The sequence below is a fragment of the Hyaena hyaena genome, unplaced genomic scaffold (genome assembly GCF_003009895.1).
Source record: "Hyaena hyaena isolate Hyena2069 unplaced genomic scaffold, ASM300989v1 scaffold_857, whole genome shotgun sequence".
NCBI classification, from domain to species: Eukaryota; Metazoa; Chordata; class Mammalia; order Carnivora; family Hyaenidae; genus Hyaena; species Hyaena hyaena.
Genome location: NW_024081490.1, coordinates 274,277 through 297,306, shown reverse-complemented (window position 1 = coordinate 297,306; position 23,030 = coordinate 274,277). Strand labels below are relative to the sequence as shown.

At 40.4% G+C, this 23,030-nt stretch overlaps 1 protein-coding gene across 2 annotated transcripts in view; it reads left to right on the top strand.

Moving 5' to 3' along the window:
* Positions 1-15,003: 15,003 nt before the first annotated feature.
* ANTXR2 (ANTXR cell adhesion molecule 2) overlaps positions 15,004-23,030 on the top strand; it is a 148,402-nt gene continuing 140,375 nt past the window's right edge. Inside the window, exons 1-3 of one of the 2 annotated variants that reach the window (XM_039220015.1) lie at positions 15,004-15,344; positions 16,069-16,140; positions 18,202-18,273. In XM_039220015.1, the coding sequence (XP_039075946.1) occupies positions 15,193-15,344; positions 16,069-16,140; positions 18,202-18,273 (296 nt within the window). In that variant the 5' untranslated portion in view covers positions 15,004-15,192. The remainder of the gene's footprint in view (positions 15,345-16,068; positions 16,141-18,201; positions 18,274-23,030) is intronic. The other variant, XM_039220014.1, reaches the window with a different exon arrangement.

Sequence of the window (23,030 nt, the reverse complement as noted above, 5' to 3'; positions counted from 1 at the left end):
AACCAAAAGAATTTTAAAAAATACCCACATGCTTAGATAGCAGAAAATAGCAAAATGTGGGAAAAAAGTCATCTTTGCAAGGAAAGGTCGGTAGAAACATATGGATCCCAAGTGAAATTAAAATAAGGTTTCTGTACAGACTGGATACTGTGGCAGATAACGATGCCACAGGCCAGACAGAAGGTTCCCGAGGCCCCAGGCTGCTTTCTAACTTCTGCTCGGCTGAAGACTTTATCCAACATTATTTTGGTGATAACACTTGTTATACATCCTCTGGATCCTCAGATGCTAAATCATCCTGTATTAGATTTCATCCAGGAAACCTAAAGGCCAGCCATATTTCATCATTTCTTAAGTTTCAGTGATTATAAAACAGCCATCTGTACATGTCTGGAAGCATATTTTTATTTGGGTTATTATTTGATAATGTACAGGCAATCCAATCTCCAATCTTCTCTAATGTGTCTATTTAGAAAAAAGTCCATAGGAAATTTTAAATGGTTATATTTTTTATATCCCTATTTTATTTAGTTGAAATGTATATAAGACTTCTTGCATCCATATTAAATAGGAAAATTACATGGAATGACAAAGAATGCGTTCACTGAAAACTACTTGACTATATTAAATCTCGATTTTTTTTTAATGAAACAAAACTTCCCGTGTGCTTAGAATTGGAGACAACAGATAAGCATTCTATATAGAAAGCTCTTCGGGAACTTTCCATTCAAACACACTCTTTTACTCTTGTTTAATTTAATGTATTACTTATCAAGTTTTATCTATTATATGCTTTTATTACTAATCAGATTCAAAGTAGGGAGAGAGTAAGTTAGATGCTGTACTTTTGAGCTTATATGGTCAAGAACATCTGGTCGTAACCCACCTGCAGCAGATGCCTGGAATGTTGACATTAGATGTTTATTTTTTGAGATTAAGGCAAATATGCAAATGCTGTTGGCCAGTTTGGAGATAAGGTAGAAAGGTAATACACTATTTATTTATTAGTGATGCAAATATTAATGTGAATGTTTAAAAATCAGATTTTTCTTTTTATGAGGAAAGGTTGAAGAGCTTGTTTATCTGGAACAAAGATAGCAGGAATGGTGACTTCAGTGGAAGCAAGGACAGAGCAGTTGAGATGGAGTGTGGTAGAAATGGGAAGTGGGATAGAAGTTGGAAGAGAGTTGGAGAATGCTGTTTAGGGTTACACCATACTAATCAGGTTCTCAGCAGGAAACAGAAAACATTCAAATGGATAATCTGGTAGAGAGATGATTTATAAAGGATGGGGAATGAATACATCAGGAAGGAGAAGATTCTAGAAACAGAGACTTGTGTACAGAGGACTGCCTGAGAGAAGTTGTGTCCTTCAGTGGTAAGGCCCTGCACAGCAAAGACCAAGGCATAGTGGAAAGGAAAGAAAACTACATGTGTCATCCATCTAAAGACTTGAACTTAAGTCTCTGCTCTGCAATGTATACTAGCTAAGTCCAGGTTTTCTATGCCTCAATTTTCTCATCCAGAAAAGATGAAAAGTAATTGTGAAGGTCAGATTATATAATCTGTATATAAGCTCCAAGTGTGGTGCCAGACAGACAAGAATGTTTGAAAGAAATGAATGTTTAATCTCAAGAGGATGCACAAATTAAAGGCACAGGTAAAAAGGAAAGAATATGTTCTTTATCTGAGTCAGGTCCTAAGGCTAATCCATGGGAAGTAATTAATCTACATATATGTGGTCACAAACAAATGTTTTAGAGACATATGTGTATAAATAGGGATCAATAAATCAGCAAAGTTAGGATGAGACGACAAAGAGGGAGAGGAGAAATACTCCCCCAATAAAATCCAGAACTTTTTCCTCAATGATTAGGATCAAGAATAGTAAATATCTATGTTGCTAGTGGAAGTCTGACTAACCAATCATAGGGCTTATCCTCCTATATGTTGGAAATGGAATAGCTTGTAGCTTTTAGTAAAGGGGTGATTGCAAATATTTTCTCATAATGCTTCAGAAATTTGGTTCATATTCACATACATAGTTTTTAGTCTGCACTATGAGCTTTCTTGGTAAGTCACAGAAGGATACTTAAAAACACTATTTTTTCCCTCTTTGTTTCCCCACGGAACTAGTTTTCAGTTTAAATCCCAGCATAGAGTAATGTATGAAGAATGTCAATGCACTTTATCTCCTACAAGATTTTCTTGTAAGAAAGATTACTAGTTAAAAGGGATGATATGCTTCTTAACTCTGCATTAGGAAAAAGAGAAATTATTTGTTTGATCTCTTGAGTTTGGTATTGTGTTGTGATAGCATCTAACACGAATGCAGTTTAAAATTCTATGTGAAGTCCCTCTGTTTGGACTGTCAATTCAGGGTGGAAAACCATTTCGTTAGAAGTGTCAAGGATATGATGAATGGTGAAGATATCAACTGTGTTAGCTTATTTTTTTTGACTGCCACATGATTCTTCTTGTATTATATCATGTATGAACAAAAAAGGCATTAATCAAAGACTAGAAATTCAATGAGTTTTAAACTAATCACCTCAAGGTGCAATGAATTTATCAGCAATATCTTTTACATATTGATGTCTGTGCATACTCAACTGCCTTGGTTTATATTCAGTATTTGTGCCACAGAAAGGAAATCATTAATGAATGCCTTTAAAATGCAAATTTGTCAAGGTCAGAGTTTCAAAAACAGTAGCTTGTTGGTTGAACCATGCACTGCATTTTATTTCTCTTTAATAGTTGGTTGGATTATCAATCAAAATGTTGACTGTAATCGTTTAAAAATTAATGTATAAAAAGCCATTTACAGCCTTTTCTTTGTCTGATGTGAGAGAGGAGATGGGATAGATTGGTATAGATAATCCAGATATTGCCCTCCTTGGAACCGAGGTATCCTAAAGAATGTGGCTGAAAGCAGAATTTGTGCAAAGTGAATCTTGCTTCTCTACAAAAAGAGGGGTTACACTACTGGCGGAGAACACCTTTGGAAATATCTTCCTAGGCAAATCTCTTCTCATCTCTAGGAAATGTCCTCTGACCACTAGGGATCGCACCCTGTCTGCCATGTTCCATGTTCATGGTTGGTTACATGTTCATGACTCAGCACCTGACCGGCAGTCCAGGGTGGACACCTGATCCGAACTAAATCAATACAGCAAAATCTTCTTGCCTGAGAATTTGAAATTGGGACCTGACTTTCCAGGGTAGACTCTAGTCCCATCCATAAGTGCCATTACAGTCCTCTCCTTAGTTTCCGTGAGACATTTTATAGCTTAGCAATGTTTATTTTTTTCTTTACCTGGTTCACATTGGTATCAGATACTATAACCATATTTACTTCTTTCTTGGGATGATCTCCATGAATTGAACTCAAGACTAATTTAGAAATGGCAGGCTTACTATTAACTGTAAAGATATTCTGGGACTCTATTGCAACAATGAGATTTCCCATGTGTTGTTTCCTCTGAGCCTTCCCATCCAGTCCACACACAGCTGCTCTGTCTCCAACTCTTTTCCAGGCACATCTTACCTACGTATTCCTGTAATGCATAGAAATTCCCTTACCTTTCCACTCTTAAGCATGTCATTCTTCTGATTTTACTGTTAAATTTACAACTTTGAATGAATCTAGGCTATAGTATTTCATTGAAGACAAGATAAAAAGCAATTTAATAGTACTACATTTAATCTATTTTGAGAGTAGTTTTAAGGGCTCCAGGCTCCTCAATGTCTTTTCTCTCTAACTTGTCTTGCAACAGTAACTTGAGTGTTCTTCCAAAACCATAGCGTGCTCAAACCTCTCTGATGTTTAAATTTATCATCTTTACTTTCTGTACACAAAGAAGTACATAGACTAAAATGTTTTTATCTAAGGTAGAGGTTGGCAACCTTTTTATTAAAGACCAGTTAGTAAATACTTTAGGCTTCTGAAACATAAAGTTTCTGTCTCAACTACTCAACTCTACAATTGTAGCACAAAAGTAGCTACAAACAGTGAGTAGCAAATGGGCATGGCTGTGTTCAGGAAAACTTCATTTATAAAAATAGATGGTGGGCAGGACTGACCTAAAGTATTGTATGTGTTGAAACTTATCCAAATTTGTTTGTTTTGCTTTCCAATCTATCACATCATACACTCAGTACTCAACTGAAATTAAGTTTCTATGCCCTGTAGGTGCTCTATACATTCATTATTCTATGATTCTGTTCCATTGGATAGGGGCTGGGGTAGGACACAGGGGAACTGTCATTTCTCTAAGCACATTTCCAATACATAATGCCTTTGCATCAACTCTCAAGATAATATGTGGTCAGACAATATTAAAAGTGTGATGACAGTACTCCAGAGAAAGCATAATTAAATGCACGATTAAAACAGAATGCTGGGGTGCCTGGGTGGTTCAGTGGGTTGAGCTGCTGGTTCTTGATTTTGTCTCAGGTCATGATTCCAGGGTTGTGGGATTGAGCCTTGAGTTGGGCTCTATGCTGAATGCTGAGTGTGAAGCTTGCTTAAGATTCTCTCTATCTCCCTCTGCTCCTCTCTCCCACTCATTCAGATCCTCTCTCTCTAAAATAAAAACAAAACAGAGCACAATACTAATACTATGATACAAGTCCTACTATGAGACAGGTAAGGAAAGTTGTCAAAAAGTTGTGCTTATTTTTAAAAATCTGCTTGCTCTTGTACTCATCTCAGTAACTGATGCTGTCCTTCTGTCACTCCTCACCCTCAGGTGGAAGCTGGTTATGCCCTTTCTTCCTGCAGCTGTCTTCCTTTTATCGGTACTAAACTTTAAAAAAAAATAATGTTTATTTTTGAGAGAGAGTGTGTGAACGGGGCGAGGGGCAGAGAGAGAGAGGGAGACACAGAATCCAAAGCAGGCTCCAGGCTCCGAGCTGTCAGCACAGAGCCCTACATGGAGCTTGAACCCACAAACTGTGAGATCATGACCTGAGCCAAAGTTGGACCCTCAACCACCTGAGCTACCCAGGTGCCCCTGTACTAATTTTAAAAGCACTACCCATCTTTAAGATGCAATTTAAATGCTCTTTCCTTTATTAATCCTGATCTCTGCAGCTAAGAGTAATTTCTCATTCTTCGAACTTTCTATTGCACTCTATCACATCCCTTTAATCTTAGTCTTATGGTTTATTTGTTTAAGTATCTTAGTTCAATCGGTCAAATATATAACCAGGGTATCATTCTTAACAGATAAGAATGGGTATCCCATTCTTTTGGGTATCCCAAAGAGCAGTGCTTTGCAGAGAGTAAGGATTAAATAGTAATTTGATTAATACACTCAGAAAGTTTGTAGACATGAATTTTTTCAATCAAAGTTCCATTTATTTGATGAAGCTATATTAACTCTGTATAAAGATAAGGGTCAAAAGTCAACCTCTGGTTTAGTTATCTTTTAAAAATATCCTCAGGCACTTGTGGTCCAATATGATTGAACTTAAGTTGGTATTTTTGCTAGCCAAATTTGCTACATATGAAACCCATTGGCCATTTGGGGATTGACAACTTTCCTACTGCTCCTTTCAAAGAACTTCCCAAGAAAACTGGGATAGATAATCTATGTGCCATATGTGCTGTTAAAATAAAGTTGGATATGCACTAATCAAGCGGTTTCTATGAGAAACACAAGGACTCAAAACTATGAAAAATCTTTTTAATTGTAGTACTTATGGTAAGCACTCCAAATAGCAAAATTACATTTCAAACTTTTTTATCTAAAAAAAATAGTTTATACCAAAGCTTAAATATCTTGGAGCAGAAACACTGTGGCTGTTTAAATGTTATATAAAAAAGTTTGAAACAAGCAAAAAAAAAGTTTTCTTTTTCATGTTGCCTACAAAATCTTTAAATTAATGCTTAGCTTAGAAGAGACTTAAAATTTTTTTTTTTTGCTTTATGAAAGTGGTGGAGACAAAGGTATAGGGTGCTCCTTTCCCATGACAAATTGTAAGCAAGAAAACAAAGACAGATAAACTTGAATTTTATCAGCTGAATGGGATTAGCTAAGAGATTTGTCATTTAGGCATCATCCTTACGTATAATTCCCAGGATCATCCAGTCTTTTTCATTCGTTTGTTTCTTTTGAGGAAGGCGATAGATAAGAAAGAATTAAGATTTACAATGTTAATTTTTAATGCACCCGGCATCTAAGGTCAGCTGGTTGAAAACTGGAAATGTTTTATCAAAAAGACAGTGTAGATAGAAGTATCTTAAAAACTATAAATTGTTATCCAAATTCATTGTTATTGTTATTTTCCAAGTTTTATACTATATAATACATAATTAAATATTAGGAAGTTAATTTAAACTCTTCCAAGTTATTCTGTATTGTAACCTCTTAAAAATAGGTGTAAACATGCAACTTGTTTGTTTAATCTGTGAGAAGCAAATTGAAGGATTACTTATGTCCTTTGCGATTTTAAGAATTCCTAGCTGTAACTTGTTTTGTATCCTTTCTGAGTTGTCTGCTTCTATCTACAGTCATTCCTGTTGTTTGAATTTATTATTTAAAATTCTTACTTCTGTGTCCATAAGTAGCTAAGAAGATTTGTACTTATCTTTCAAGATTCTCAAAGAAGTAGATTGGGTCTTCTTCTTTTAAAATCTAATTTCTCTTTTTCCTCCAGAGTATCTGAGTTTACCAAGGAAAGGAATTATGTCAAATAAATGCAATCGATAATTCAAAAATTCACAATTCCTTATCTTTTTTTCTTCCATTTACATGCTTTTATTGTAATTATAAATGGCAGCAAAAATGACTAACTTAAGGTTCATAGAGATTACAGAATGTTAGAAATTATAGATGTCTTTGAAAACAGAATCTGCTATGGCTACTTTATTTTTTTTTTCAAAAAATTTTTTTTATGTTTTTATTTATTTCTGGGAGAGAGAGAGACAGTGTGAGCAGGGGAGGGTCAGAGAGAGAGGGAGTCACAGACTGAAACAGGCTCCAGGCTCTGAGCTGGTAGTCAGCACAGAGCCCGACATGGGGCTTGAACCCACGAACAGCAAGATCATGACCTAAGCGAAAGTCGGACCCTTAACCGACTAAGCCACCCAGGCGCCCCATTCTATGGCTACTTTAAATGAAAGGGATTTGTTAAGGAGTATAAATAGCTTATAGAGGGGCTCCTGGGTGGCTCAGTTGGTTGAGCTCCGACTTCGGTTCAGGTCATGATCTCACAGTTCCTGAGTTAGAGCCCCATATCGGGCTCTGTGCTGACAGCTCAGAGCCTGGAGCCTGCTTCGGATTCTGTGTCTTCCTCTCTCTCTGATCCTCCCCCGCTCATGCTCTGTCTCTCTCTCTTTCTCAACAATAAATAAAAACTTAAATAAATAAATAAATAAATAAATAACTTATAGAGTCATTGGATTGTTGAAGAAGGAGAGTGAAGGCCAAGCTTTCAGGAATAACTCTCCAAGTGCAGTACAGCACTGGGCTGTAAGGGAGCTGCCTGCCCACTCTGTGGAAATCAGGGAGGAGGTGAGCCAGGAAACCACTTAATGAGTCCCAGAGGGTGCCTCCTGCACACACCTTCTTTGCTGTGACCTGTACCAGCAAGAAAGGATACTTCATGCCCTGCGTCTCTCCTCCTGTAACTTGGTTCTGATTCAAAGTCTGGCATGAGCATTTATGGGTGGATTCTAAACCAGGAAGAAACCTACCTATAGGGCAGTTTACGAAATGCCCACCTTAATTTTTCTAGCATGTAGAAAAACATGGTAGAGGGGAGTTAGATAAGTGTTGAGTGAGTGCATTCATGGTGTCCTCCATTTCAGGCAACTTTTCATTGTTTTCTTTGATTTTCACTTCTCCCCTAGCTGGGATGCTGATATACAGCAAAATGACTAGAATTTGAAAATTGGAGGGGTGCCTGGGTGGCTCAGTCGGTTAAGTGTCCAACTTCGGCTCAGGTCATGATCTCACAGTTTGTGGGTTCGAGCCCCGCGTCAGGCTCTGTGCTGACAGCTCAGAGCGTAGAGCCTGTTTCAGATTCTGTGTCTGCCTCTCCCCTGCTCACACTCAGTCTCTCTCTGTCTCACTCTCAAAAATAAATAAAAAATTAAAAAAAGGAAAAAAAAGAAAATTTGAATATGAATCAAGCTGTGTCAAGATGTGTTAAGGACTTATGAGAATAGCTATTTTCCCATTTCCTTATTTATAACTTCCTTATCTGATGGTGAAAAATGTAACTTCCATTATCTATGTTTACTTAATTTATCAATCCTCTGTATGTAACCACTATCTTATCACCACTGCTCTCTTCCGGCAACTCTGATTCCTTCGTCCTGCAGGAATTCTGACATTGTCACCACCCTGCACCCCCACTCAGACTCTGTTACTCTGTATCTGGCTGCCGCATTGCCTGGACACTTTCTATACCCTATGAGGGGTGATCTTTGCAAAAAAAGTCCTCCATATATTACTTGGGTTTCAATATCCCCTGCCAGGCTACTCCCTGTTCTGAAGCTCTCCTTTCTCTGGGTTCAGCCCCACATCAAGCTGGTTCCCTTTTGCAGAATTCCTCTTCACACTGCTGGTTCTTACCCTGCACTGTACTACCAGCTGCCTTCTTGCTCACTCATGTTCCAACATTCTGAACATTCTGTTCATGCTTTGATACCCTGCAGTGGGGGTGACATGCCTGCGTGGAAGTCCATGCTGGACTCTAGCTGCTCCACAGTGAGCATCCCCCTTGTACAGAAGTTCTTCTCCCCTCTCTTAGGCTCGGGAGCCGCACATTGGGCAGTGCCTCCTCTACACACCTGCACACATACACGACCAGAGATAATCTCCTCACCTGGGCCATTCTCTGACTCCTCATGTTAGGTCACTACATGTGGGCGTTTCTCTCATCCTTCTTGGGCTCCAAAACCCCATGCCAGGCAAGCCCCTCCCCGCACCAGGAGGATACTCCTCAATCTGCTTTGCTTCTGACACCCTACTCTAGACTACTATAGCTCCTGCCCATCCTGACACTATTTGCTTGCACCCACCTAATGGCCTTTGGCTTGAATTGGGAAATGGTAAGGGAATGGAAAGGAGGAGAAAGAAGAGGTAGAATTTGACACCTGGAGCATGATGTCAGGCAGTGGGGGTACAAATGAGGTAAGGCTCAAAGGTGCAGTTGCATATATGATAGTACAGTGACTGTCATGGTTCCTCTGGAGCATAGAGTACATGAGAGACATGGTAGATGTGAGGATATAGAGCTAATCTGTGCTGCTGTTGTGGAGGGCCTTAAATTGTTCAGAAGTGATCTCTCATTGGCAGTTGTTAGATAGATGATAGTGTGATTGGCTTTACACTTCAGAAAATAAGTCACATTGAAGTGTGTAGGTGTAGGAAGATGGAATGCTACTATAATACTACTACAGAATAATTCCACTGAGCACTGAGAAACTGATCTGGAGAAGAAGGGAGACAGATACATGATTTTATCATTCCAGGACACCATTCTGAGCCCGACCTAGTTTGCGAAGGTCTGACATTACACGTGAAATAAGACTTTCATCAACCAAGCTGCCAGGTTTCTTGGCTTTTTGTGGATGTTCTGGATGCTGTGGCTGTATCACCTAGATTGCTGCTTCTGAACTGACGCACTCATTCCCCACAGCTAGGAGCTTGGCTGCTGACAGTTCCCAGTTGAGGTCCTTCTTATACTGGCCCTAAGCCAGAGGAAGCTGCTTTGCCCGAGGGTATGCTTCTTCTGTAGGGGCCACCCACATTTAATAACTGGTCCAGGAGGGGCCACAAAACACTGGCTGCATTGCCTCACCCAATTCAGGACAATTGTAAAAGACCATTCCAAGCTTCAGAGCTGCCATTGTTGTTGGCTGTGCCTTCCTTTGCGATTGTGCCATGGTTCAACTTTCCCTCTGACCATCCTGCTTCCCTCACCCTTCCAGCATTGTGCTCCTGAGAGCATGCTCCAGTATGCCTCCTGCATGAAAATCTCAGAGTCTCAGATCTGTTTCTGGAAAACTGGATTTAAAACACACTTAATCCCAAGTGCAGACCCCTTTATCATACATAGAGATGTTAATTTAGGAGTAATCACACCTTCCAAAGCCATTCCCTTCGCTCTCAGGAGCTAGTTCTGATACTGGGGAAATCTGCGTGTAATGACTGTATTCTATAAAAGTTAAATAAGCTTTGTCACCTATAGATGCTGAAGATTTATTTTCTTCCTCTGAATCACTGTAGATTTCATATAATGAATCACTCCACATGTAATGTGGATATGAATCACTTCCAGTGTGGTAGTTAACTTCCAGGAGAGTCATATTTGTCATTGTGGATGCCATGCAAGATATTTACTGAAAACAATATAGATTACATGATTTTTCTCACACATAAAGGATACATGTATTTTGTTTTATTTTCCTATGTTTATTGTTGTTGTTTATTTGTCCCTTCTGTCTATTGTTTGTGGGCCTTGGGAGAGATGGAAAAAACTTGGTGATAGCATATTAGAATGGTGAACTCCTGAGAGCAGGGAATATAAGATTTGTGCTTAGAACATTAATAGTTACATAGTAGGAATCAATAAATATTAGTTAATAATAAACAAACAAACAAATAAATAAAATCTAACATGAATTCCATAGGAGCTCCGCAGGTCAAGGAGGTAGACAATGATACTGAACACTTTTAATTACCAAGTGTCAATCTCCAGCAATACTAACTGCATGACACTGAGTTTAAAATGTTTTTGGATTTATTAGCATATTTCATGAAATTCAGCAATAGATTCTAACACCGAATTAGAAGTTTGGTTTGCTACAAAGAGTAATTTTCAAGGAATGGATGCTTGCATGGATTGTGAAACAAAATACTTCAGCAGAAATCCGGATAATTTGAATACAAGAGAATTGTTTTAGATTTGTTTATTTAAATAACTCAGTCTAACCTCTCTCTTTCTGCTTAGACATCTGCATTCTGTAGCCTATTCTTGATTTGGAAAGTTACACAGGGTCCCAGCATGTCTCTCATGGTGCGAAAAGGTCAGTTTGAAACCTTAGCTGGCTAGTGTCCAGCTAACATACTGCCCGAGGCCTCTCACCTGTTAGATGGGGACAGAGAGGGCTGCTGTCAGTACCGCTCCTTCTTCATGGCCTGGTGAAATTCCCAAACCCTCCCTTGCTTACACTGTCCCTCATTGTTGCTTGGAAACAGGGTGACCCACAGCCTTCTTTGCCGTGGACCACCCCAGGGACTGCTCCAGTTTTAGCGTGAAATCCCTGTCTCTTTGGACACCCCTCAGTCTGGGGCAAATCTGGACAGTTGATTGCCTCCATAATTAATGACCTCCTCCTAAGTTTTACTAGATGAAAGAGATTTGATTAATTGTTGGTCTCTGCTAGGTGAGGCCAATTCCCTGCTTTATTGTAGATCTTACATGAGCAAATGAGTATAATGAAAAAAAAAGTTCTAGAACTTGACTCAGTTAATTACCCAAACAAATAACCTAAAGAATGGTAATATGCTTTAGTATGTCCATCAGCTCTGAAAGAAGAACTAAGTAAGGAGACCTGACGTGAGTCAGGGAATTTTGAGGAAGAATAAGTTTTAAGTTCAAGATATTTTGCTTTAGTGTAGGCCTGGACAAGATAGACCCTTAGATCAGTATGTGGAGTCCCAGAAGATGAACAGGCAAGGAGTCAAGAAGCTAGGGGAAAAGAAAGCCCATAAATATGGGTTTAAAATACTTAATCATGAGGACAGAGGACATAGTTGGCATCGTGTCTCATATTTCCTCACCTTCTGTCCCCTTTTAAACCAGTTTTTATTACTTTCTGTCATATTTTTCTCCCAGGTTTTATTCAGTCACATACTGATACGGTATTAATTGCTAAAGGTATTTCATTTCTTTGATTTTGTCTTGATTAAAAGTTGGAAATGGAAACCAGTTTTAACCAACAGTGAACAATAAAAACCTTGACAAGAGACGTTAAAAAGCTGTTAGTACAAGTTTCCTGAAAAGGTCAGTCTGTTCCAGCTTTGTTGTGGGACGTCAAGGAGATTAGTGTATCTACAGTTGGACCCAAATGTGAAACAAGGTGGCAGCAAATCCCTGGAGACCCGATGGCTACAGAAGAATCAAAATTTCAGAACTTCAGGGCGCCTGAGTGGCTTAGTTGGTTGATTGTCGGACTTTCACTTAGGTCATGATCTCGCGGTTAGTGGGTTCGAGCCCTGCGTCGGGCTCTGTGCTGACTGCCAGCTCAGAGCCTGGAGCCTATTTCAGAGTCTGTATCTCCCTCTCTCTCTGACCCTCCCCTGCTCACACACACACTCTCTCTCTCTCTCTCCTAGAAATAAATAAAAATATTAAAAAAAATTCAGAACTTCAAGAGAAGATGAAGCCAAGGAGGAAGGAATTAGGATTCTTTTAATATAGTCATCCTCTTCCTTAGACTTTCTTCTGGAGCTCAGTTATTTGAAAACAATAGAGGGTTTGTGTTGATTTCTAAAGAAGGATAAATTATCTTCCATTCATTCAGTCAACCTCTTTTTCTATCAGTACCTCCCCACCCCTTCAGTTAAGAAGTGATAGATCCAGTGGTGGTATTGGAATTTCCATCTCCAGGAGGCAGATATTTCCAGACTATAGGTCTGTTTTTTTCGTTTTTTGTTCTTTTTAATGCTGATTTATTTTTGAGAGAGACAGAAAGACAGACAGAGCAAGAGGGGGAGGGTAAGAGAGAGAGGGGGCAGAGGATCCAAAGTAGGCTCTGTGCTGACAGCAGAGAACTCGATGCAGGGCTTGAACTCACACACCAAACTGTGAGATCATGAGCTGAGCCAAAGTCGGTCACTCAACCTACTGAGCCATCCAGGTGTCCCTTTGGGTTTATTAAAACTTCTGGCCGTTCATATCCTTCAGTTTAGCTGCTATAGCGGTGACGGTCCCAGGTACCGTTTTACTGTGCCCTGATACTGCAATAGCTTCCTGACTGGTCTCCTTGCTTTCACTGTTGCTGCTTCCAAATACATTGGGGCAGCCAAATCTGGATCAGCCAGAATGATCTTTGAAAAACATAGATCATAATAACTTATCCTCTACCCCTCTCCAAAGGTTAATCTCCTCTAATGGGTGCCTATCACACTTAATATAAAATATCTGAATTGTTTATCACAACTTACAAAGCACCACATAATCTGCCCACTGCCTGTCTTTCGTACTTCATCTTACTCGCAAAGCTCTAACCATACTGCCTTTCTGTCTGTCTCTCACATGTGCTAAGCTAATGCCTATGGTGGCCTGCAAAAGCTAGGAATTTCTGTTTTGGATTTTGGAATAGCTGGCTTCCTTTTGTTGGTCACCTAGTCAGTCATTCTCTATCATTTTACCATATTTGAAATCTCTGCAAACTACCGGCTAATATGGACATTTACTTATTTTTGTCTGCTTTTCCTCCTCAACCTGACTGCAAGCTTCAGGAAAGCAAGGACTGGTCATCTTGTTCTGTGCATCCACTGTAAGTCCTAGAACAGTGCTTAGTAGATAGTTGGTACTCAGTGAACCTTTTTAAAGTGACTGGTTTCTATCCTTAAAGAGCTTACAAATCTGGTTGTACATTGAAGATAATGTAAATGAAAAGTTAAATACACACGACAACAACCAAGAGGTGTTAAAAGGTAGTAGGTGATTAAGTACTACATGAACTTTTTATCATAAAGCATCTATTTAGATAAAATATAAAGGAGGAGGGGACACTTCATTTTCCCATTCATCATAGCACTGAGACTCCAAGTTCTAAAAGCCATTTTCAACAAGGGGGAAGTCATAGGTGGAGGTGATGGGAAGACTGGGGGAAGTGCAGAATGAGTAAGCGCACGGTGTGAATGCACTTGAATCTTCAGCTCCAGCACAAGTTTGGTAAGGACGGCCTAGCTTGCCAGGAGATGAAATTCTTAATTATCTGGAACTTGGGATAACGACAGTTGGATGGAATATTTTGAAGTTCAACTTTACACTCCTAAAGAGTTCTGCAGAGGCTTCTCTCCCACCCTCGCCCCTGTCTCCCCTCCCCCCCCCCGGTCTCCCCTCCCCACCCCGCACCCACGTGCAGGTTTCGGGCTCGTTGAGTTGAAACTACAAAGCAGGTTCCTAAAGAGGAAGTTGCCTTGCAGAGGTAGACCGGCAGCTAGTCCAGCTGTGAGGGCGGTAGTGGGGGTGGGGCGGAGCGGGGAGGCCACCGCCTCCCTCGGAATTGCTAGGCTTTGGTCTTGCAAACCCAGAGCGGCTTTCCGCACAGCTGCTGAAATAGGCCCGGCCTGCAGGCTATACGGACGTGTTTAGCTTTTAGGGGACACTTGTTTTTGTAAACTCCTTTTCCCCTTTCAAAATCTGGCAAACGTTAGTCAACTTCAACTCAGGCACGAACCCACAAGTGTGCGTGTGTGCCTTCAGATCAAGCCCCGCCCTCGCCCTCAGACGCACACTGACACACTTGGGAGAGACCTGGCCAGATCGTGCTCTTGGCCTTGGTTGCAGCGGCTTCTCGGGAACCACTCGCCTCCGGGCCCGCTCCGCCTCCTCCCCTGAAGGGGACCGCCCGGCCGCGCCGCGCCAGGGCACAACACTAGGAAGAAAGTTTGGAGCGCCGCGGAGAGTCGGGCCGCGGGAGGAAGGGAACCGGCGGACCGGGATCTCCGCTCCGAGTTTGTGCGGTCGTCCCCGCGTCCCGGGGGCGCCCGTCCCTCCCCACCCTGCAGCAGCGGGACTCGAGCGCTCCGGGCGGAATGGGGCTCCCGGTCGGGTCCCGCGGCGGCTGCTAGAGGCTCGGCCAGAAGCCGGAGGGAACTTGTGAGCGCTGTAGCCGCGGGCCCTCATTGTCTGCGGGCACTCTCCGGAATCCGGAGGGGGAGGACTGGATCGCTCTTCCACTGGGATTCGTCAAGAGTTCCGGCGGCAGCTGCGGCGTTTGTAGTGTCTCCTTTGTCCTCCTAGGACCTCCCTCCCTTCCTCTCTCCCTCCCTCAGTCCGTCCGTTAGTGGGTCCTGCTGCCCCAGGCGCCGGCGCCCCAGCCGCCCGCTGGCCCCCACCCGGGGTGCGTCCCTGCTAACCCCTGCCACCTTAGCGTCCCCGCCGAGTCGAGGCGAGGGGGCTGCGAGCAGGAGAAGGTCGCAGGCCCCTAGCCGCAGGATGGTGGCGGGGCTGTCTCTGGCCCGCAGTCCCGGGAGCTGGCTAGTCCCTGGGCTGTGGCTGCTGGTGCTTAGCTGTCCTGGGGGGCTGGTGAGCGCCCAGGAGCAGCCCTCCTGCAGAGGAGCCTTTGATCTCTACTTCGTTCTGGACAAGTGAGTGCCGGAGGGAGGTCCTGGGTCTTCTGTCGGTGGCGCTGGAGGAGCTGTGGCTGGGGAGACAGAGATGTGTGTGCGCCCTGGGGAGGGGTATTAGAACCCCGAGGACGGGTACTTTGTGTTATTCCCGTGCGAAGGGCAAGCGCTTTCTTATCTGTGCCCAGTGTGTGTGTGTGTGTGTGTGTGTGTGTGTGTGTGTGTATTGGGGGATGTGGGGGGGGGGTGATCAGAGGAGCCTGGAGCTGCTGGGCTCTCTTGGGAAGTGGGGCAGTCACTGCTTCCCAGTCCTGGGTGTGTGTGTGTATTGGGGGAGGTGGGGGAGGTGATCGGAGGAGCGTGTCTGTTTGGGGTAGCGGTCTGCAGTCACTGGAACCCATACGGGCCTGTTCTTAGGCCCCCTCTGTCCTCAACCCTCACTGGCTAAAGTTTGCCTGGTCTTATCTTGATCACAGCGCTTTCTTTGTGGCCAGGAAAAGCCTAGGGTCCACACACGCAGGGTGTTTTTCCTTTCCTGTGAGGTTGTGTTTATTGTGAAGAGCCGGAATCCTACTCCAAACAATTGGGCGGGTGGTCCCAGAAGATGACTTGCTTCCTTGATTCTTCTAGCACCTAAGTTTCAGCTACCGACACCCCTACTTTGTTTGAAGAAGAGGTCAGGTTACCCCCCATATAAATATTTTGTTCTTTTTTTTTTCCTAATCAGCTCAATTTCATTTTACAGGTCTGGGAGTGTGGCAAACAACTGGATTGAAATTTACAATTTTGTCCAGCAACTTACAGAGAGATTTGTGAGGTATTTTTCCCACTTAACTTTTCTCCGCAGGGGAGTTTGAGGTGGAGGGAAGTAGACTGAAGTGTAAGTCATCCCTTTTTTGAAACCTTTTTCAGGGAGAGCCTTTATTGAGATGTTGATTTTTAAGTGCCTCAAGATCATTATTACATATATGTAGTTATTAGGACAGCCCTTCAGTTGCTCAGGGCTTATTTCATCTGGATCCCAGAAATTTGGCTCAGGTCCTGGGGAAGCATCTTCAAATACTATTACAAATGTCTTTTCCCTTCTGAATTTTCATCTGTTTTGAATTTCAGTTATGCTTTCTCATAATTTATCACATTAAACAAATTTTATGCTAATAGTATCCATAATATATTTTTCTTTCCACACAGTTCTTAGCATTGTAGAGGTCCTCATTAAAAAAAAAAAGTGTTGGTAAATTTCAAATGAACATGTGTTAATAACCCACTACCAGAAAAGGCACTTGTGTGTGTTTAAAGAAACGAGTTGTGTTTACCCAATGTGTGGGTGTGTGGCTGGTTTAAAATTTAACTGTTCTATATATGCAATAAGCCTTACTAGGAAGACTGGTTTTGTCTCCTATAAAAAGCATAACTGCTATGAAATCCAGCTTACTCTCTTATTTAGAGGTAACCAGGAATTAGTGGCATCTCTGTTTAAAAATAACCCCAGGATACCAGGCTTTTGAGCCTTCTTTTTCCTTCTTTTTTTAAAGAAAAAAATGCAACGAGCAAATGCAAGTTTATCAAGATAATGGAAAGGACACAAAAAGGAGTGTATCATTAAATATTGCTTCTTTCAGTCTTGTTAGCCCAAATGTTTTCTGTAAAACAGGCTTGGATGATCAAAACATTTTGAAAGTCATGTTGCAAGTAACTTCAAACAATCTGTAGAGGCCTAGGCAATCCTTGCTTTCGGTTATTGGCAGCAGTAAACTTATCCCTATAAAAATGTATGCTTGTCCATGTTCAATCATCAGTCTCCTGCTTAAGAAGCCAAGTATAACACTCTCATTTCTGGACAGGGTCTGAAGTAAAACTGTCTAGGAAAGAAAAATAAATAAGGCCCTATATCTTTAAATGTTAAAGGCGTCAGAGACAGTTGTTTATAAATTTTGTGATTTAATCTGAGAGGGTGCAGAAAGTATCACACAGATTTTGATCAAAGGCAATGGATCCTTTCAATACAATGTTTTCAAGGAGTGAGGCCTTTATTTATTTGGTCTGGATTGCAAGTTGGAATTCTGTAATACACAGTTTTCTGGCTCAAATTTAGTTGCTTAGTTACTGACTCATAATACATTGTAGGGAGTGAATAAAGGGTGACTACGGAAGAGAATGACTTCAACGGTGGATAAGGCTTTGAGATCACTCTGATCTTCAGTTTACAGATCTTCCTTTCCTGTCTGCGGTTTCAGGTCTTAGTAGTAGTTGCACAGAGTGCCATGCAGTCAAGAACCATTCTGTGAGATAAATGCCCAAGCTTAAAAGATGTCGCTAACTGGGGGAGGTGTTGCCAGTTAGAAGTATGATGTTTGAGACTTGGACAATTGCAATGTCTAATCAAACTGATTGGTTAGTCTCTTTCACATTGTCCATGGCACTCTTTAAGGATTCTTACTTCCAGATAGCTTTTGTTTGAACTCCTATCATGATTGTGGTAATTAAATCAAACTGGTTGCTCTCTAGCCCTAAATATCGTTAAAGACAATTGCTCAGAAGGTTCTGGCATCCTTTAAGGAGATGAGGTAGGACCGAGGGAAGAAGTGTTTTCTGCAAAAGGATTTCTGGCCGAGAATTTATCTGTCTAGTTAGCCTCTTCCTTAAATGGCCCTATGGGTCATAGAGAATTGCTTGAGTGCTGAGAAACACTGACTAAATCCAAAATGGCTTATGCAGTAATGTTAAGCAGAGTTAGTGTATCTATTTAGGCAGTTCTATTTAAAAGAAGCCTGGACCATCAGAGCCCCATTTTGACTGAGACTCCATAACTATATATCTGTATTGTATCAATATTTCTTTTAAATATGCTTTAACTGCCTCTTTTCTTATTTTGCAGCCCTCAAATGAGATTATCTTTCATTGTGTTTTCTTCTCAAGCAACCATTATTTTGCCATTAACTGGAGACAGGTTAGTGCATTATCATTTCACTGTAGGCTTTTAGTAGAGACTAATCTGGAAGGAATGATTGATATTTCCAAGCGGTGATTTGGGCCTCCCAGTGGAATCAAGCAAATGCACAGACAATTCAGCTCTCTTCACTAATAGAGGGGAAAGGAGGTATGAGTAATATAAAAGAGCAGATAATCTGAGAATCAATATCATTCATATTGTCCATGGAATGTACAATGAAACCCAGATCTCTGCCTTAGTGGTGTGTTCACTACTTTCCACCTATCTGTTACTATAAGTAGTTCTACATCTTTCTTGTTTAAATATAATATATTAATCGACTAGGAATTTGCAGAACATTAGGGAGGCGAGAGATATAGATTTCTTTGTATGATTACTAGATTCTGCAGACATCCCCGATCTTTAGTCTTACTCGGAGGTCCACCGATGCTGAATATATTTATCCTTGAAAAGGAACTTGCTTTCTGTTTTTATTTATAATATATATATATATAATATTATATATAAACCCATAAACATATACGAATAAAATATATATTGTATGTTTAAATATATATAAAGATTTATAAACACAAATACAAAGATTATACACGTAAATGACAGAATATATATTGTGAAAGCTGTGTTTTGCTTAATATGTGGATTTCTGAAAAGTTATACTTGAATACAGCTTTTTCTATAAATTAGTATTTTCTTTAAAAATGTCAAGGAAGGGGCGCCTGGGTGGCTTAGTCGGTTAAGCATCCGACTTTCGCTTAGGTCATGATCTTGCGGTTCGTGGGTTCGAGCCCCGCGTCGGGCTCTGTGCTGACTGCCAGCTCAGAGCCTGGAGCCTGTTTCAGAGTCTGTGACTCCCTCTCTCTCTGACCCTCCCCTGCTCACGCTGTCTCTCTTTCTCTCTCTCCTAGAAATAAATAAAAAAAAAAATAATAAAAATGTCAAGGAAGCATAATATTTATTTGTTTCAATTTTTTATTTAAATTTTAGTTAAGGAAACATAATATTTAAAGGGACTCAAGGAGAGAACCTATTTATATTTCACAGAATTAATTTGGAAAATTATGTTTATATATATATACATATATATATATATATATATATATAAACTTCTTTTTAGAAAATTTATTTATTTGAAGGAGAGAACATGAACATGGGAGGGGGAGAGAGGGAGAGAGAGAATCCTAAGCAGGCTCCACGCTGTCACCGAAAAGCCTGATGTGGAGCTTGAGCCCATGAATCATGAGATCATGACCTGAGCCAAAACCAAGAGTCAGATACTCAACCAACTGAGCCACTTAGGTGCCCATATGTGTGTTTATGTGTGTGTATACACATATATGTATACATATGTATATATATATTATATACGTATATACGTGTATATCCATATATAAATTCTACTTTATTTGTGTTTAAGTTTTACTTTTTCTGGAGAGGAAATAACCTCTGTAGGTGAGGTGTCCAGTTTATGCCTTCAGTCTTCTCACTGATACTTTCCTTCTGTATTTTCTTGTATGTATCTGTGTGACATCAAGAGCCAGAGCAATAGAGTCCCTTATAACCCACATACAGTAGCTTTCTATACCGGGTGTATAACACTCTTTGCCTCCATGAGAAGAAATTTTGTTCATTGCCCAGCTTCATTTTCAAAGAAACAGCTTTGGATCCAGATAACTCTAATCGAGTCTATTCATTAGCAGAAAGAAAGAACAGGGTTAACATCTATGGGGTGCATGTGCAGGGAAGAGTGCTTAGCATAATGCCAGACACACACTAGACTCTCAGGAATTGTCACCTGCATATGTTGTGCCAGGTTCTCTGTTAGGCACTTTATAGGTGCAGTGCAGTCATTGGTCAACAAAATTGGTATTGCTTAGACATGCATGGGAATGGTTTAAAATGTTTAAGTTGGAGATTTTTCCTTTATCACTGGTTGAATCTAATTGAGGAGAGGAATGGGATCAAGAGGCTTCTATTTCAAGAGGCAGCATAAACATGAGCATTTTGCAATTAACAGTCACTGAACCAATTTACTAGCCAAATGGTCACAGACAAGATACTTAATCTCTTTATGCCTCAGTTTTGTCCATTTATTTGTGTAAAGATGACAGTGATGATTGTGATAACAGTATCTGCCTCATAGGGTAGTTGTGAAAACTAAACTCAGTGAATGTAGAGAATGCAGGACAGAGTCTGGTCTGTTTGTATTCACGAGTTGAAAGCTTTGTTGTTATTATTTATAACTATTATTATTATTTGGATCTAGGGAATATGTAGTATTTTAGTGGTTAGCGAGTAATTATGCTTATTTAAAGGGACAATTGTCCTGCTTGGGTGGATTTAAATATTCTAGGAGAAATTTTAATAATGCTACTTGCAAATTATATACAGTTTTCTCCTCTTTTTTTAAATAGGGATACATTCAGTTTTAATGACTCGCGCTATTTGTGGCATGTTGAATTAGTGTGGAATGGCAGAAAGTATGCCAAGAGGGCCTACGTTAGAATTACAGCTGTCCCACTTACTGATTTACTTGGGGCAAATCATCTGCTCAGTGTGTCGGTTTTTATGTCTATGAACTGCAGGTTACAATTGGCCATGTTTTCTTTCTCCTTTTGTAATCTTTATTATTCATTATTTGCTATTTTCTTAAGAGAGTTGTGAAGATCAGAATAAGACAGTGCATAGAAAAGTACTTTGTATATCACAGAACAGTCTCCATTAAAGGATATTATTTCCTAGTTGTTCTTTTACTAATATTATTTTATTAAATCAGTAACTTCTCAAATTTCTGTGGTTCTGTGTATTTGGATATAAGGTCACTTTTCATCCGTTACATGCTCTCTGGTATGTAGAAATCATTCACATATTTAGATGCAAAATCACTGAATAAATGATTCCACAACTATTGTAGATCTTTGTTTTAAAGCCTAGAAATTCGAATTCTACATATAAATGTTTTTAAAAAAATTTTTAGTGTTTATTCATTTTTTGAGAAATAGAGATTGAGAGACAGAAAGAGATAGAGATAGAGACAGAGAGGGAGACATAGAATCTGAAGCAGGCTCCAGGCTCCAAGCTGTCAGCACAGAGCCTGACGTGGGGCTCGAACCCACAAGCTTTGAGATCATGACCTGAGCCGAAGTCAGCTGCCCAGCCGACTGAGCCACCTAGGCGCCCCTACATATAAACTTTCTTGATGTCGCATATCACACTCACAAAGAGACCTGAGTAAATGGGAAACATGGCTGATTTCACAACTTTGGTTCTATTACTCATAACTCTTCAGTACATTGATTATTATGAGAGGTACTTCTTTCCTGTTTTTCAGAGTATTGCTAACTATTTTCAGTAGAGATGAATCAAGATTGGAAGGCAGTAAGTCCTTATGACAGTGCAGTGTCTTCTCATGCGGTTTCAGCATGGGGTCCAGTATATGCAAATACATGAAGAGAATAAGAAACTTGGCAAGAAGTGATAAGTTATATATTTTGCATACTCATAATATAGAAACTTTACTCTTTTAAGTATTTCAGTTTGAAACTGAATACTCTTTTTCTTTCTCTTGCCCCCTTGATTTTTGTCCTCTGTGTATCTGTTAGCCCATCCATCCACCTACCTACCTATGTGTTTGCCTACCTTATATATGATGTATTGAGTATTATGAGCTATGGGGCTAACACAGAGATGAATAATCTAGTGTGTGTGAGAGGAAGGAGTGTGCGCATACACAAAAATAGCTCAGGGCTGTATTAATGGATCAGATAGGAGAAAAGTGCCATGTTGATTCAATATGGACAAATCCAGCCTCTCAATATTAGAGAATTTGAATCGGGACTAATTTTAAAGGATATTTTTGGCTATTATGCTAATAATTGGGGATGATGAGTCAAGCTCGCTTCAGTGTGATCTTAATGATGTAAAAGTGATTTAGTTGAAAACATGTAGTGAACAGTTATTTTGTGCTAGGCAGTGTGCAAAATGCTTTTCATTCATTACCTCATTTCATCCTCATGTTAACACATGTAATACATACTGTTATTATCTTAACTTTACAAATGAGGAGACAGAAGCTAAGAAAGATAATGTAGCTTATCCAAGGACATACACTTGATACGTGGTGAGCAGTATATTAGCCAAAGTGGTCTTTTAAAGTATAAAGTAGAGCATGCCACTCATGCTTAAGGCTGTTCTAATGGCTTAGAATAGAAAGCCCGTGTCTCCTGGTGGCTTAAAAGCCCTACCTGATGGTCTTACCCAATCCTCCTCTACAACATTGTGCCACGGTTTAGCCTACTGATCTTTCCATTCCCTGCACTGGCTAAGCTTGTTTCCAGATTACGAATTTTGCTCTTCCTCTGCCCCAGAACTTCCTCTGGCTAGCCCATTCTTATCATTCAAGCATCGCCTCATGTTTCCCCTCCTCTGAGACCCATACCCTGGCCATCAGGTCTACAGGAACCCTGGCCCTCCTCTCCAGAAATTTCTCACAATACTCTATTTGGTTATCAGATAATTAATAATTAATTAATTTTTGAATAATTAATTTTTATCTCCATTACCCTCCCATAAATTGTGTGAGAGCAGAGGGGTCTTCTTTGTCTTGTTCACTCATATATTCAACACCAGAGCCTGGCACACAGTAGATGCTCAACAAATACTAGCTGAATGAACAGTTGAATTGGTCTGACATTAGAACTTGAGTTATTAAGCACTGTCATATATTTTTTCTCTTTGGGAAATGATAAATGATG